The sequence below is a fragment of the Danio rerio genome, chromosome 3 (assembly GCF_052040795.2).
Source record: "Danio rerio strain M-AB ecotype USA chromosome 3, GRCz13ab, whole genome shotgun sequence".
NCBI lineage: Eukaryota > Metazoa > Chordata > Actinopteri > Cypriniformes > Danionidae > Danio > Danio rerio.
In genome coordinates, this window is record NC_141023.1 from 23662120 (window position 1) to 23679712 (window position 17593).

The 17593-nt window shown below is 35.7% G+C and overlaps 1 protein-coding gene and 1 long non-coding RNA gene across 8 annotated transcripts in view; both read left to right on the forward strand.

Annotated features, from left to right (window-relative positions):
- Positions 1-749: 749 nt before the first annotated feature.
- On the forward strand, positions 750-7156 carry tmem150b (transmembrane protein 150B). 6 transcript variants are annotated; one of them, XM_087242782.1, is made up of 8 exons: positions 750-1386; positions 1562-1586; positions 3129-3212; positions 3304-3363; positions 3741-3808; positions 3888-4015; positions 6304-6481; positions 6570-7156. In XM_087242782.1, exons 3-8 carry the CDS (start codon positions 3148-3150, stop codon positions 6767-6769), a joined length of 699 nt encoding a protein of 232 aa, XP_087098908.1. In that variant the 5' UTR covers positions 750-1386; positions 1562-1586; positions 3129-3147; the 3' UTR covers positions 6770-7156. The 6 variants fall into 6 exon arrangements, with proteins under 6 accessions (XP_087098908.1, XP_087098909.1, XP_087098911.1 ...); XM_087242783.1 differs by having other exon boundaries at positions 1031-1386; positions 1562-1699; XM_087242786.1 differs by lacking the exons at positions 750-1386; positions 1562-1586 and adding exons at positions 1689-1717; positions 1832-1903.
- Positions 7157-8324: 1168 nt separating this feature from the next.
- LOC141381191 (uncharacterized) overlaps positions 8325-17593 on the forward strand; it is a 35367-nt gene continuing 26098 nt past the window's right edge. Inside the window, exon 1 of one of the 2 annotated variants that reach the window (XR_015480786.1) lies at positions 8325-8402. This is a non-coding gene — a long non-coding RNA (uncharacterized LOC141381191). The remainder of the gene's footprint in view (positions 8403-17593) is intronic. The other variant, XR_015480785.1, reaches the window with a different exon arrangement.

Here is a 17593-nt window from a genome sequence, read left to right on the forward strand (position 1 = left end):
GTGGCGCAGGCTTGGTGTTATAAAGTTGATTATGTATTTTTAACTTAAAATCATTTGTAGGCCTTAAAGTAAAATTGCAGGCCTTAAAGTCCTAATTTCACTGAAATATTGTGTTGTAGGTTTAAATCATTTTGAACAGGTCTTACTTTTCCAATGTCGAAGTAAAGCTACCCAATATGAGACACCGAATCACCAATAATTCATTTTTACAGATAATAATTACTTTTTCCATAATTATAGAAAGAAAAGCAGCATCCCTTTACATTATCCTCAATAAATAAAACTAATATTTAAAGAAGTAACCAGCCTATTAGAAACAGATATTTAGTTAAATCTTTTAAGTTAAATTTTTTGTTTATCCATGTATAAGTCTAAAATCATTCATAATGGTCTTAAAATGGTCTTAAAGTCTTTAATTTGAATAAACCTGTAGAAACCCTGTTAAATATTTTACTATTTTTGGACATAGATTTGAATGTTTGTTTTGATTGGGCCCTAATTTGTGTTTATACTGAATATTGGTGAAATGTCCCAAAGAGTGCCGTCACAATAAATAAAGTATGTTATCAAATTGATTGTACTAGTAATACCATAGTGTGCTTAAATAAATTTATCACAGCATTTTGAGGTACTTCAAATAAAATCTTGGTATTACTATGCCATTATCATGTTGAAGCTGTAGATTTGAAATCAAAAAGGCATTTTTTAAAGATAATGCGCTAAAAAGCTCTCTGAATTAACTGCTACATACAACATTGTAATCAATGCACTAAAACATACTTGCACTAGGCTCCTACGCTAATAAAACTGCAGTTAATTTTCAGAAGGGTGCATGTCAACTTATGTTGGCCCACATCTGCATACAGAAATCTGTTTTTATCCCATTGAGTTTTGTTTTTATTTACTTGCATAAATGTGTAAATATTGTTCAGTTTTTATATTAACGTCAATAATATTATTGACAAATTGCAAATGTTTATGATTCACCTGTAATGCAGTTTGTAAAGTAATATTTTCTCTTTAGTAGGCTAGATATATTACAAGAGAGACTTTTGTTTACCAAATAAGTGGTTCAAATTGAATTTGCATTGTAAACTGTTTTAGGTATTATCCTTTTTCAAAATTTATTATGCTTTTAGTTGCTTTTACGCTACTTTCTTTTTTAGTTAGCTTGCAAGATTTATACACAGATTCTGGCTGGTGCTACTTTATGAGTTATTTACCTATTGACGTAATAATGAACGTATAAAAGGTCTTTCTGTTACCATGACACTTAATGGCGTACTGTAATAATGAGGAGGAGACTATCAAATGACAGATAAGGTGTTGTGGCAAAATCTATCATGGCAAAGTAAAAAGGCGAAACGTGATATATGGAAGATTGTGGTAAGTCTACAAACACATACACATCCTTCTAAACGGCTTATCATATGGTTATAAATCAATAATGCTAGCGCAAAGTCCACAGTCACACTTCAAAACCTGTAAATGACTTTCAATTGAATCAGTTTGGCCTGTTCTCGTCGTTTTTTCACTCAATAACAGGATTATTTGTCCACAGGTGCTCCAGCTCGATTCGTCCCATGGTGAGAGTCATTTCATCCGTTAACTTTTTCGACAAATAACATAATTTAGCTTTTTTCAAACTGACGGTAGTAACCACGCTTTTTTGGCCTAACATCGTTACCATTTACATAAGGTAATTATTTCTAGTAACGTAAGTACCACGGTTAGTCTAGAAAACTACAGTAACTACAGTTTTAGTTTTAATTGTTTTGTAAATGATGCATTTTCATAATGGCTCTTTTAAAGTTAGACTTTTGATTTGTAGCACGTTCTTGTCTGGTTGCATTCATGAAGTGCGTTATTTCATCTCGTTTGACTGATATAGTTGATAACAAAGGTTTGTGAGTTTTATAATTTCTCCAAAAGAAGGAAATGCACTTGTTTATATCAGCATTATGTTAATAAGAAGGGTACTGTTTTGCAATTGAGGCGTTTGCTTTCTTCAAGATGGATTTATTTGATATTATTAATGCTGAAGGTAATTGTGGTGCTTAATATTTTTTAGGAAGCCAGATACTTTTAAATAATTTTTTTTATACTGCCACTATTCTTTAAAGCCTATTGCAATTATTTATAATTTTAATAAACAAAAAGTGACCCCAAACTGTAATTTAGTTTGCTATAGGTTTTTGTAATCCTGTAAGCTCATAGAAAAAGATCTGCTTTCTTGAGAGAGTTCTGAATCTGAATCTTGTGAAGTGGTTGAGTTTGATCTCTGTGCTTGCAAAAAAAAAAAAATGTGGAAAGCACATGGAATCAAAAACACATACATGAAGTATGTGGATATGAAACATTTTTATTTCACTTTTTTGTGTTTCATGTAATGAAATGTAATGGGTGTATTCATATAGCGCAATTATCGTGTATGGCCATACACCCAAATCGCTTCACAATCATGAGGGGGGAGGGGTCATTTACACTGAATTTTACTTATTTAAAAATAAATGTAATGAAAACTGTTACAGAATTTTAAACTTCGGTGGTAGGGAATAGTATACTCAAGGGTAATGAAGCGTTCATAAAAGAAGCCAAAGCGTCAAGAAGAATGTCATTCTGTGATACTGGCCTGGGAAAATAATACACGGGAAAGAGAATAATATTAAACCCCATTGAAGCAATAAACTTTAATCTTTAGTATTTCAAGAAAACTGGCAGACATGCAGCTTGGAAAAATGCTGCCAGAAAATTTAGTTTTGAGGCTTTAATACCCAAGATGCACAGAATAAAATACCTGTATCATTAAAGGTCAATTACACAACCACAAGTGCATTGACAAAAATGCGCTAACTTAATGGTGGGGTTGTAAACATATAAGTAAATACTTTCTGCAGTTCATAATACATGATGAATGAAGTAATAGATTATTAAGTTCACGTGTTTCGCCTTATCTACAAAATGTATTTCTTCATAATGGCATTGTTATGTTTTCATTTTAATTTCAAAGAACTGCATGTAATGTGAATTAAGTTGAAAAAAAGACTTTGAAAATGAAGACTTTGTTCAGTATATGGCAATAAACATGATCGCATACATAAAGAATGAGACACATGGTCTTTGTACAGGTGATCTGATTGGTTCATCATGTGGGCATGGGCATTGCTTCCTGTCTTTCTGGCAGTCTTTGGGACTGTTGGCCTTTGGGCTGTGTGAGTGTTTCTTTTTACTTTCTGTTATTCTTTTCTTTCTGTATGTATTTATTTATTAAGTTGACTGTTTTTTGTATTTATTTGTGTGCAGGTATGCCATAGCAGTTTCTAATAACTCTGTTAATATAACTATAGAGTTCCCTTACATCAGGTATGTACCTTTAAAATAGGCTATTTATTTTATTATTATATATATTTTTTAAATGGTCAGTGTCCTCATTTGACCGTAAGTTGAGGTTAAAGCCACTCACCAAACCTTTATCTGTTTTGATTTGTCTCAAGTTATTCCTTTTTGGATTTTTTCTATTTTAATATTATTCTATTCTATTATTATTATTTTTATTATACCTAATAGGGCAAATGTATTCTAATCACTATCAGTTCTCCAGCTAAAATTCCCCTGGCTGATTGCAAAATATAAATACAACATCAAAAGAGCTCCCTAAAGAATTGTTTCTGTAAGACATTCCAGAGCGATAAAATTGAGATTTTTACATTGAAAATCCATGCATATTTTCATTCCTCCAGCACATGTGGTGCATACACCCCCCAGAGCTGCCTGTTTGCTCAGATATGCAACATTTGCTGTGTGTTAGGTAAGTCCTCATTTAAAAAATAGTTACAGACCCTCTGATCTGGTACATTTTTTCACAACTATTTTCTTTTTTTCTTTAGCTCTGTGGATTGTCGTGATCAGATTTCAGCAGATCCGTGATTTGGGCCGTTCATCTCATTTAAACACAGCTGGTCTGGTGCTTGGCTTCATCTCTAGCATTGGGATTTCTATTCTAGGAAACTTTCAGGTACAGTATATAGTGGACAAATAGATGCTACAGGACTACTAACAATTTGTGCTGCTTGGAATCATAAACCACACCATGTGTGTTCATTTGGCCTGAGGAGAATGAATGATCTCCCTTAATGAATATTGTTTCTGACAAAGTTTGTTCTTTTCTGCCACCTGATGGAGATTGGGTTTCAGCAACAGTTGTCTATGCTTTGCTCAGTTATTAAAATTTTTTTTAGTTTGTGGTTAAACTATTTACCAGGCTATGTGCATGACCCTATTTCAAACCATTGAGTCCTTCCCCACACCTTAAGTTAACAGCACCATACTAAGAATTTATAAAAAGAAAATGAGATGTTTTTGACCAGAGAATGTATGACTAAAAGTGTATTTAGATCTAGTCATTATACACATTATAACTATTTAGTCATTATTGTCAATCCAAATGTATATGACGTTTTTTCTTCTGTGTTTCACGAATGAAGATGTTTGTTGGTAACCAATTTTGGTTCCTCAAGAAAGTGATTGGGAATCTGAAGTTTTGTTCTTACAGTATATTTTTTACATTTATGTTTCATAAACAAACAAATATGACCCGTCACTTGCTGAGGGTGGCATGATATACATGTGAAAAGGCTGGAAAAGTGCTGTTATCCAAGAATACTGCACAAATTTAAGCCAATCAGATTTGAGAACCAGAAAGAACTGTTGTATAAATGATGTTATGCATGCTTGCCACATAAGTAAACATTCTACTGAATGTTTAACTCTACTTAATTCTACTGAAAAGCTACTCATCAATGAATTTGCTCTTCAGTGTTTGGACTATCAATAATGACTTCAAACCACACTGAACTGAGCTAAACTGAACTGAACTTAAACACTAAAAACTGACCTACCCTGACCCAGTTACTATGACCATTTATGTGAAGCTGCTTTCACACAATCTACATTGTAAAAGCGCTATAAAAATAAAGCTGAATTGAAATTGAATTGAATTGAAGGTTATAGTGGACTTGCAGTATCCACCCTGTCTAATGTTTCTGACGTCACTGTTTCAAACCACAACAATATCAAACACCCAGAAAATGAATTCCTTATTTTCTATTGTGAACCCTTTGTCATTTTGTTTTTGTGTTAAGCAAGGTTAATTTGGTTCTTATAAATCAGTGAATATGTCAGTATGACAATTTCAGTTTTGTGTAAATCTCTATATAGTAAGTATATGAGGCATTCAGGGTATATGTCGGCAGCGGGATGCTTGAGTGTTTTTTGTGCACAAAAAACTATTTCTTTAACTTCGTAACATTATGATTGAACCATTAAAGACACATTAACCACTTTAGATTTAGTTTGAAGGTCTTACTGTCTATGGAGAGTCAGAGAGCTCTGAGATTTCATCAAAAGTATATTATTAAATAAAAGTATCTTAAAGGTTTAGTTCACCCAAAGAAATAAATTCTATTATTTACAGACCCTGATGCCATTTTAATCACTTTAAACTTTCTTTCATCTTTGGAACAATTAAATTAAACTCATGCTTATTTCTATAGCGCTTTTACATTGTAGATTGTGTCAAAGCAGCTTAACATAGAAGTTCTAGTAAATTGAAACTGTGTCAGTTTAGTGTGGTTTAATTTTTACTGCTGAAAGTCCAAACACTGAATAGCAAATCTATCTATGCTCAGCTCCACAAGTCCCAAACCATGCAAGACCACCAATTGACGAAAGTGAAGGAAAAAAATCTTTGAGAAAAACTCAGTTGGGCATAACCATTTCTCCTCCGGCCAGACTTCTTGTGCACAGCTGTAGTCTAGGCGCTGGAGGCTGCAGAACGCTGGACAAATTATAATGTTTTTTGGGAAGTTTTCCCAGCTGTTTGCCCTAAATAATGCAGACTAACAATCTTTTTGATTTGATTTCAAAAGCATTTGTGTTTTATGTGCATGCTACGAGATAGTAACGCATTACAATAGTCTAACACAAGTTAAGTTATTTTGATGAAATCCGAGAGCTTTCTCACCCTCAATACACACTGACAATGACTTTGATAAATGTGCATACTTAAATATATATTAAATATTAAAAACTGTCATTAATTTAAGATGCTGATGACAGTTAAACACATCTTAACAGGCTTTTGGAAAGGGTCTATTGTGTATTTGAAATTCTAATTTATTATGTAATTTGAAGTATCCATCATTGATCTTTTTGTTTTTTTTACTGTTTATAACTGTGACAGTCCTGTACATTTGTATGTTCTATTACAATAGATGAATTTATATGATATGTGTGTCCATTTAGCAAACCATAATCCAAGAGGTTCATCTGCTTGGAGCACTCATGGCCTTCTTTCTGGGTTTAGCATACTTTTGGATCCAGGCCTTTATTACATATTTCAGCCCTCCATCACGTGACAATAAGTGGTTGGTTCCAGTGCGGTTCATCCTCTGCAGCCAGTGTACTTGTATGGTCATCTGCAGTATCCTTCGGTTCCATGATAAAATTTCCTAATCACTGAAATGAGTTCTGAAATGAGTTGTGTGTTGTCCTTAACTCTGTCTTCTCAGTGTTTGTCCTCCACAGCACAGGGTTTCGCTCTGCAGCTGCTATATGCGAGTGGATTCTGGTCATGTGTTTTTTTGCGCTGTTTGGGGTTTTTGCAGCAGAGTTCAGACACATTGACTTCCACAAGCTCACTGTACAAAAGGAGGGATTAAAAGTTGCTAATAATGATAATGTTGTGTGGACAGTACAGGACGTTCAGTGAAGAAGAGCTGGCAAGTTTTGGCTTTGGTAATTGGAAACATACACACACTCACACAAGAAACAAAGTGTTATGACATTGAACTGTAACCTGCATGACTTTGCTAAATTCATAATTACAAACAACACTCCAATTTTATACCATATTACATAAACAAATCAGTTATATGAGAATCTTGCACTAAATTCTTGTGTATATTTTTATATTGTTGTATTGATATGTTCCTTCAAAAGTTAGAATGGTATATAATGTTGAGAGAATGAGACATTTTTTGTTTTAGCTGTGTTGTATTGTATTTGGTTGTACAACAAACTAACCTCATCCTGGAGTTATTTTGTAGCCTTAATGATTTGTTTGCATGATGTCATTAAATATATTGTTCAAAGTGTATATTTTATCTGGACATTATCAAAGAAAACTGTAAATGATTCAATTATGAAAAGGTGTGTAAGAAACTGGATAATATTTACACCACTATAACTTTTAACATGTGTGCTTGCATTAACACATTTGGTATTTATACACGTTTCAGACGTTAAACACACCGCTGTTTAAAGAGGCTTCGAATAAAAGGAAATAATGCTGTAAATAATGTTTATTGTCAGGAGCCAGGGGTATTACAGTACTTTAGCTTTGTCTGTGGGCCTATGTTTTTGTTTTTGTAATCTCAAAGTGGCGGTAGCCATTAAATTGCATTTTTGAACCAGTGACCTAATAAAAAATGCTTTACTTCAGAAAACACACCTATATCTAGGGCAAAACAAAATCTACTATTGGCCTACTATGAAATAATACTTTACAAACTATTGTAAATAAATCATTTGAACATTTTAATATTATATTGCCATTATTATAGCACAATGAAATTTGTGAAATTAATCAAAAAAATGAATAAATGTAAATTTACACACATTTACACAAGAAAATAGATTGACTCAATGATGGGCTAAAAATCAGAGGAAATCTACGGATCTATCCCTGTGCGCGCAGATTTCGTGTGGCCCTTTTATTTAATGACCTGAGGGTCATTATCATCAAATTTAATTTTTGGGTTAACTATCCTTTAACATTTTAAGTAGTGGGCCTACAATTTATCGAGGGTGTATACAAGGTTTTGTAGGAATAGTTCACACAAAAATGTATTTTCATCTTTTACTCACCCTTGACTCCAAATCAGTTGCTCGTTTTCTTTATTCAAAATATCTACTTTGTGATAAAGAAATTAAATAAACATAAAGGGTTGGCACCACTTGAGAGTAGCTTAACTTTGGGGTGAACTGTCCTTTTATTAAGTGATTTTTAGGTGTTTACCGGCCCTTTTGTTATTTTATTTATGGCTCGGGTTAGTACAAATAAAAAGTTAAAATTTTCTCAACATCGTTTAATCGACCCATCAGCTTTCAAGCATCCTAAAGTCACAAAAACGTAAAGTTCTTATAGCAAAAGCTGCAATATGCGATTATAATTAATATGCGATTTTATTTAATTTTTTTATTTGCGATATTAAATAACAAACGACGTGACCTGAACACGTAATGAGAGCGCATGTACAGAAAGCAAACACCAGAGGGCGCTATAGGCCCGAGGTAATCCTATATATTTATGTGACACTCGTGTGCATGTTTTCAGCTCACAGGTAAGTGTGCATAGTCTTTCTTTGCAGATTTAAATATTACAAAAATAGTGTAGGTTTAATATGAAATTGAGAAATATTGTATAGCTCTTAGTTTACTCATAGACCGACTCACGAATGGCACAAGCTGGCCTGATGTAATATAAGCCAATCAAAACAAGCTTGTGAATTTGGACCCAACTGATTTGGAACTAATATTTGGATGGGAAAGCACATGAGAGGAGTTTGTGCGTCTCACGATGACATTCTTTCACATACACATTGCTCTCAACGGGTGGGGAAAAACGCAGAGAACAAAAAAGGAGAGAGAGGGACACAAGGGGGCAAATGAAGGCAACTTGAAGGCATGTTGAAAAGTCCTGGGAATGAGATTCTTCTTTCTATTTTCTATTTTAATATCTTTTTATGATCAGTGTTTTTTTTTACATTCAATTTGCTTTGAATTTCTGCTTGTTTTGTGTATTTTTTGGGAACAGGGTCATTGCGGTCATGTAAACATGGTCGTACTGCGTGCTGGGTTTAATACAGTAGCATACAGCTGGTGTGTAATTCAAAACCAGTGATGAATGTAGGGTAAAACAAACGTTGAAGTCACTAATAGATTGTAAAAATGGAATCTCATGGATTAAAATATTGCTTTTTATTGAATAATATTAAGGGTGACTCGTGGCTGCACTGTCGACTCACAACAAAAAGGTCGCTGGTTCAAGTCCCGTCTGGGTCAGTTGACATTTCTGGGTGGAGTTTGCATGTTCACACCATTTTTGCGTGGGTTTACCTGGGTGCTCTGGTTTTCCCCACAGTCCAAACACATATGCTTTAGGTGAATTAAAAAAACTTAATTGGCTGTAGTGTATGGATGTTTCCTAGTACTGGGTTGCAGCTGGAAGGGCATCCTCTGTGTTAAACATATGCTGGATAAGTTCATTCTGCTGTGGCGACCCCTGATGAATAAAGGGACTAAGACAAAAAGAAAATGATTGAATGAATAATAACAATTGCTTTTTTAATATTGAAGAAGTTTGGCAAGATTCACATCTGAACAACACAGATTAAGCTCATGCAACGCTAAAGCAAAAGCACATCTGTGGTTTGAATCTTTTACGGAATTGTTAATTGGTTATATTTAAATTGTATTCCATATATTATTTGTTCAAGGGAAATTTTATGCGACCAATTTCTTTTATTCAGCCCGAAAGTGTCTCACATTTGCCATCTTTATCCTTATGAAATTTACACATGGCATCTCTGTGACCTTTTAACAGACATTTAATTCAGAGGCGAAGTCAAAGGGCTCTGGTGTTAAGATATGGGCTATGTGCTGTTTGGCTAAAGGGCATCAGGTCTGGCCGACTCTTATGTAATACCTCTGTATGGCTGTATCAAGCATGCATTTGCTCTATCTTTGTTTTTAAAGCGCAGCAGGCCTCAAATCCACTGTGCCTTTCACCTTGACTGTAATCTTCATTCACGCCTGCGTTATTCCAGATTATTCTTATCCCTGCTGGGCAACAATAGCAGTAGCCTACTATCTGCAAAGCAAACGGCCTGCCTGCCACCTCATACATGCATCGCTTATCAGCAAACAGCCAAATCCTGCCTAGAGAGAGCGAGTGTACGGAAGAAAGCGAGTCGGTTCGTCAAGTTTAACATGTTCCAGCTATGAGGGCGTGAGGCATAAAATCTGATTTAGCCCTAAAAACCTTAATCTCCTCGATCCATAATCTAACAGGTCTGGAATTCCCCCAGCTGTTAGGAAAGAGGGAGCGAGGGGGCAAAAGCTGTGTCGCTGTATCCAGCGAGTGGGCATCTTCCAGTCATGATCTCATCCCGCTGCTCTGGCACTCTCGAGCGGAGAGCTGCCCTTTTACTCAAAAATGCCAAGCGCACCACATTCCTCCACACACTGAAAAGTCCCTAATCGCTCAGATACACATGCAAATGGCCTCTGTGCTGTGTCTTGGAGAACAATCAGACAGCACTTAATTATATAATTATGTGACCAGGCCCGACACACTTCAGGATGTTTGTGACCGTGTACAAGGTTTACTCAAACAGAAGGCCGCTCTATTCTGCATGCGAGTAAACACAATGATCTGTGTGATTCTCTGTTTATATCGGTGTTATATACATCAGAGAATATAGCATGCTGCCATTTTGGCCAAGTTGGAAGTTAGCATCGATCTAGTTCTTTGGAAAAAATAAAAACTAATAGCTCTGAAGCTGGTGTAGTTTGTTCATGTTTTGCCAATCAAGATAATCTTTAGACATTTTATACAAACAACTTGTATTATGGTTAAAAATCCAGAAGTAAAAAGATGAAGCCAGGCCATGATCAAACAACTACAAGTTTTAAAGTTTAAGTTAGAATTATTTACAAGATCAGGATTTCTACTACAAACTAATGTATAGATGAGTTTGCTTTTTTGACATGAGTATGTCCAGAACAACATCTCATGTTCCAACTTGTTATCAACTGCTTTTTGTTTTTTTACCCTTTTTCTAGGCCCCAAATTTTGTGCCGCCTGGGCACTTGAACCATTAAAAAAATCCCCACCTGCCAGTCCAACACAATAGCTCTCCTCTCTGAGGCCTTAAGTTGCTCAGCTCAGCGACTTTGAACTGTGCTTTGCTGTGCCCAACCAACTCTCCTGAGCATAGAAAATCTCAATTTAAACTAAAACGGAACACAAGTCTACTAAACCCAAGCAATCTCACCTGGGCCCGGTTTTTCAAAATGTTTAATCCAGATTAAATTTATTCGGATTTAGTAATCCTGTTTTTGCGATCCGTGATCATGTATTCCAGCTACTTTATAAGCCAGTTTTTCACAGCAACATCGGATTGGATCAATCTGATCTGCATAGGAACTTTTCAGGATCACTAAATTTGGATAACCAATGCTCAAACAGGATAGGAAATCACAATGTAGAACTATAGATATGTAAAGAGCAACAAGTAGAATAGCCAGTGTGGGGTCAATATGAGTTTATTTTTATTTGAAATGAAAACACACATTTTAAAAAAGTAAAAACAAGAAATACCTCCCCCCATAGTCTTCCAGCAGAACTACAACACAAACACTACATTGAGGATATTTATAACAAGTTTTAAATATAGATTTTGTGAATTAAAAAAAAGACTTAATGTCAAAAACTCAACAATAATTTCAGACTTCCTCATCTGATGTGGAGAAGGCAGCTTGTCTGAGCGTAGCCTTTAGGAGGCGGATCTCAAGTCTGGCCTTGGTTTGCTGCAATTTGGTCAGAGTCAGTTGTTCCTCTGCCAGTTGAAGCTGTGCTTCTTCACTTTCAACAATTGCAAAAAGAGACTAAAAGGGATTTAAAAAATCAGTCATTGCCATTCTTTGCAGTTTTTTTTTTGGTTATTCTGTAATCATTGCGTGCATCACTAATAAATATTCTAAAAACAAAAATATTTTCCATTGTGATGAATATATATATCAATTAGTGACAGAATAAAATGTATTGTTTTGGTAAATTTTGACAGCTGTTTGGGGTATTATTTTATGAGGCCAAACTCTTTCTATTTTGCTGTAGGCCTATACTGAAAGGCTGAATACGTTAAAGCCTACATAATCACTGTAACCTGACAGATTACCAAATACAATTAAAACCTAATTAATTAATAGGATATATTGTAAGTTATTGCATGATCCAAATATAGTATTATTTGATACATTTTTAAAGCTTTTATTACATTTTGGGCATGAAATCCTTGCTGAATCCACCCTTCTGATGAGATCAGTTTAACCCAGATTTTTTGGATCAAAGTGATCTAAATTCTACAAAAAAGGTCTGAAAAACCCAAACTAAAGGTTTGATCCGGATCAAACTCAAGATTGGATTGTGTGATTTAATTTGATTATGTAATCCATTTTTTCTTTTGAAAAACCCATTTTCAAGATTTGATCAAATCCCTTATCCAAAATCCTAGTGGATTACTTTTGAAAAACCGGGCCCTAGAGTCATCTCATTTCATCAAATAATTTCAAATAGCTGTTTAACTGATACTGAACTCTGCTCAACTCATCAATTTCTTTGCATCACATCTCAAGTCAGCTTAATTTGTCAAATTAACTTGCCTCAAATGATTGTAGCACTATAGAAATTAATGGCTACCAGTTTCCAGCCTTTTTCAAAATGTCTTCTTTTTTTAATTAAAGGAATCGGTAAGAAGGTTTAAAAACAGATTTTTGAGTGAACTATCCCTTTAAATTCAAACTGAATTATGCTCAGTTCAACTGATTTTTCTGCATCTCATTTCAATTTACCTCAGTTAAAGTTTCTCAGTTAAAGTCATCTTAGTTCATTAAATGAAAGTATAACATCTCAATTCAAACTTGAATTGAAATCTGCTAATCTCATTTTGAATCATATGATCTCATCAGAAGTCATCCAGGTTCATCAAACGAACTTGCCTCAATCTCAAGTTGAATCAGAATAAGTAATCTGATCTAAGGTCATTGCATTTAGTGTTAGCAATTTACTTTAGGTCAAATCACTTGCAACTCAAATGCCAACTGATATGCTTAATTAAACCACTGTAATCGCTTTGTCTTTGATCTCAAGTAAAGTCACATTTATTCAGCTTAGTTGATCACATCTGAAGTAATATTTTGTCAAATAAACTTGCCTCAACTGAGTGTAGCGCATCTCATCTCAGTCACATTGAAGTATGCTCATCAAATAAACTCAATGAATCATAACACTCAAACTGAATTGCTTCGTTAATTTCACTGCATCTGAAGATGTCTCATTTTATCAGATCAAAACTTGCTTAAATGTGTGCAACAAATCTAAGCTTAAACCCAAACTGAACTTAGCTAATTCCATTGCATCTTATTACAAGTTAACTTAGGTCTGTTCATTTCAATTTAAGGGCAGAGTTCACCCAAAAATGTAAATTTACTCACTCTCAAGAGGTTCCAAACCTTTTTTTGGGTTTCTTTCTTTGGTTGAACACAAAATAAGACATTTAAAAAAACAGCAAACAATAACCATTAACTTTTTTATAGTAAGACAGAATTCACATTTTGCAGGTCCTCTTATCTGAAGTGATCTCATTTGAAGTCTTCTCAACCTTTGAGAAGACTTCTAAATTTTTTTACAGGTCCACCCAGGTCACTCTCACCCTCCTCCATGTTGATTTAATCCTGAAGGACTTTTCACTGCTGAAAACAAAAGGAGACATTTTGACAAATGTCGGAAGGCTCCAATGTTGTCTGGACCCCAGCACTCTTCAAAATATCTTCTTTTTGTGTTCTAAAAGGGTCAGGAAAGTATAGTATAACATTAGGGCGAGTACACTTTAGCTGAGTCTTCATTTGTGGGCAAAGAAACAGATTATGTGCAGTGAAAACTGAAGTCTGAAGTGATGGAGTCCACATGGCTCAGCTCAACTGTCCATTCCAACTCAAAGCAGCTCAACCCAACATAGAGTAGAGGTATTGTGCTGGACTGGGAGGTGGGGATTTTTTGGGGTCAAATACCCAGACATCTATGGCAGTGGATATAAAGAGATGCGGAGAAAGGGAAATGTGGTGGATTTGTGGAGTGGGTGAAAAAAGAGAGATAAATAGTGTAAAATGCACAAAATGACATCATAATTATCATAGTTGGCGTATGGATAAAGATAATCACAGACATTTATGACCTCTGCCACTGATAATGATCCTCTCTGTTCACCCACACACAGATGAGACTGGCACATGCCACTGTTGACTGCTGGCATACTGTCAGATGTCTCAGTGTGAGGCTCAATGTGTTGTTTTTCTTTGAATGACAAAATGTAAAACTGAACCGAGAAATTAATGAAATTAGTTGGTATTACTCAAATTTTCAAAAGAGTTCAGTGTACCTTATAGAAAATTATATAAATAATAATTATTATAATTAATAAATATATTTATTCAATCCTTTTCTTTTTGGCTTAGTACCTTTATTCATCAGGGGTCGCCACAGCAGAATAGTCAGCCATCTTATCCTGCATATATTTTTCAAAGTGGATGCCCTTTCAGCTGCAACCCAGTATTGGGAAACACCCATACACACTCATTTACACACACACATACACTAAGGCCAATTTAGCTTATTCAATTCACCTATAGCACATGTCTTCGGACTGTGGGGAAACCGGAGCACTCGGAGGAAACTGCATGTTCTCCCAAACTCCACACAGAAATGCCAACTGAGTCAGCTGAGACTTGAACCAGTAACCTTCTTGCTGTGAGGTGACAGTGCTAACCACCGAGCCACCATACTGCTCCATATATATTTACATATTTTTTAAGATTTAGATTTAATAAAATGTAGATTTAATAAAGTCATGGAAATACCATCGTTGACATTTTCTTTTGTTATTTGAGCAAATTGAAATGCAAAAAATATATATATTTTTGTGGTAATCCCATTTAATAATTTTCCAAGTTTACCCAACTATGATGCCTTCTACTGTGGAGAAACCTGTAAATATGTGAAAACGGCCCATTGTGTTTAGGTGAACAATCTCATGAAATGGTATGGTCTGAAAATGTTGGGTTCCACACAATTCATTTGTTCCAAAAAACCTCACAAATAGGGTATATGCCGAAGCATGCTAATAGGACTTTTAATTTGCCAGTAACCTGGATTAAGTGCTTCCGGCGAACTGGGGTCCGTTCTTCGTACCTCGCTTAAATGATCTAAGATGATTTGGCAGATCCTGGATCTTTTAATCTTGATAACTGATCTCTCGCTAATTTGGTTCTTCAAACAAGTTCGCGAATCAGATTAGAATGTCTGGATCAATGACTGTAAAAAATATGGACGACGCGACAGCCCTTTTTCCCATTGAACGCCTTGAGGGCAAAACGCCTGCTTGACGGGCACAAACTGTCGCAAAAGACTGCTGAAATTGGAGCCAGACATGCGCAGAAGGACTGTTTGATGGAGCCAGAGGAGGAGCCGCGAAAATGAGCAGAGTCGAGCTTCCAATCAAACGCTTTATGTAAAATCAACTACGCCCCCCGAACTTCTCAGCATGCGTTTGCTGTCATATCAACACAAATGGATGTAATAACGTTAACAAATATGAGGGTTTTATATATTCAATCGCGCCAGCTCCAGGCCGCAGCGCATAACTTACTCGCGGCGTCGCGGGGTGATTCCGGCTCGCATGCGGCAGCGCCTGCTCGCTCGGCCGCCGCATCAGGCTCGATTGACTCGGACTGGAATCGGGCAGTGAGTCCAGGCATCCGGAGTAGGTCCAGCAGAGGTAACATTAGTCAGTCTGAGCTCTAAGAGATAAGTCTCCGGCAGGCGAGAATCTAGCCGGAACTGTGTTTTGCTATCTGGGTGGCTAGGCGTGTATCAGCAAACTAATAAAGCCCGAAAAAAGCCCTGAACTTAGCGAATAAACAGTGTTCCACCAGGATCATGTATGTCAGAAACTATAGTTTACTGCTGAACTCATTTTGTCATGGTAAAATAACACAGAAATCGAATAATAACATTTCAGTCTACTTCAGTCTCCTGCCGAAGCTCAGACGCCGCGCTTTGAGAAACTGTCAATCACAGCTGTGTATCACGATGACACGCCCAGCATTAAATTACTGCTAAAAACAAACTGTTTACAAAAATGAAGATCTGCACCTATTTCAGCACAATAACCAGTGCCTTAATCGACCAGAACTATCTTTCGGGACATTTTATTGCAAGTGTAATATTTTTTTTTATTTGGGCTCAAGTCTCCTTCATTAACACGGAGGAGGCGGGCTTTATGACTTGTACTGCAGCCAGCCCCCAGGGGGCGATCTAACGGCCGAAACCTTCACTCAAATGTAGGCTTGCGGCACACTTGGTCTGGATGAACTGATCTGAGATCGCTGCGTGTGTTATGAAGGACAGATCTATCGATCCTCGAAATCATGATCAGCAATGCAACGATTGGCTGACGGCATAGCAGCGTAATGACATCATCTGATTAATATTCAATTATCCATGTGAGCAAAATTACATCAAATTAGCAGTAAATGGTTTGTTAAATATGACACGCAAGAACTTTCCACATTTGTTGTGAGCTGCAGGCTTTATACTTTCATTTGTCAAGACAAGAGTATTCATCATGTATTTCAATGCAAATCAATGCATTTAGTTCTACATTTAGAAAAGATTTTCTTTATTAATGTAGCCGTTTTTTAATCGGTGTATAAAGAATAACTGGTTGTTTACAAAAGCATTTTCATATTGGTAAAGGTGTCTGCAACTTTTGTGAAGCATCAAATCACTGGCATATTAACTGTCAAAACATGTTTATGACTGCTGAAATGTATTATTGCTTCAAAAAAAGTCACATATTGTGCATTTCTATTATACACAATTTGTTCTAAAGCGATCTAAAAAGTTCATATCAATAAGTTTTCTCTTTGCACCAGATGGCAGTCTTTGTACTTTCATTTCGAGGGTGCAGATTGCATACGTTTTATTAATATGTATAACTTTATTTATTTTATTAATGACTATAACTTTATATATATATATTTAAAAATTATGTATTATTTTCCCAAGTGTATATAACTACTACTGTAAGAAAATATCAGAATTCGGAACATACTTTCTGTATTATCTTTGCTTGAACTGAGCCGATCTAATCCTGTTTACATGAATTGAACCTGCTCCCGATCAGGTTTGACCTAGCAGAACTGTTGCCATGACAACAACTCTCGGATCAGCTTTGAAGAACGAAACGATCCTGGATCGTGTCAAATCGTCAATATCCAAATCCAGCTAACTGAGTAATCCACGTACGAAGAACGGACCCCTGAATGCCAATGCAAAATCCGGTGCGTTTAAGATCTGTTTTCTTTAAAAATCAGCGATCTCCACTAGCTGAGTGATATCCGATTTAAAGTGTGTCTCAGATTGTACAAGAAGCTCTGCGTTAAATTACATTTCCCCCGCCATATCTTTATAATATGAGCATTTATTTTACCCAACTATATTCAATGGAGCTTCTGCGTAAGCCTGCCGATTCTGACGGGCACGTGCGAGTAAGCAGCTTTTTGTCTCGTTTTACGCTTGAGCAACTAAATAAATGCTAAAGTTTATTTAAGTGAATGTATTTTAATGACATTACAACATCGATGCTGTATAAGAAACCGTATAAAATGGAAAAAAGTTCACAATAACAGGTCA

Excerpts from the sequence above, each read along its gene's own strand:
- tmem150b (XM_087242782.1), top strand. The coding sequence starts at position 3,148 with ATGTGGGCATGGGCATTGCTTCCTGTCTTTCTGGCAGTCTTTGGGACT. Across the intron at positions 3,213-3,303 it reads ACTGTTGGCCTTTGGGCTGT|GTATGCCATAGCAGTTTCTA; the intron begins GTGAGTGTTTCT and ends ATTTGTGTGCAG. Across the intron at positions 4,016-6,303 it reads CTATTCTAGGAAACTTTCAG|CAAACCATAATCCAAGAGGT; the intron begins GTACAGTATATA and ends GTGTCCATTTAG.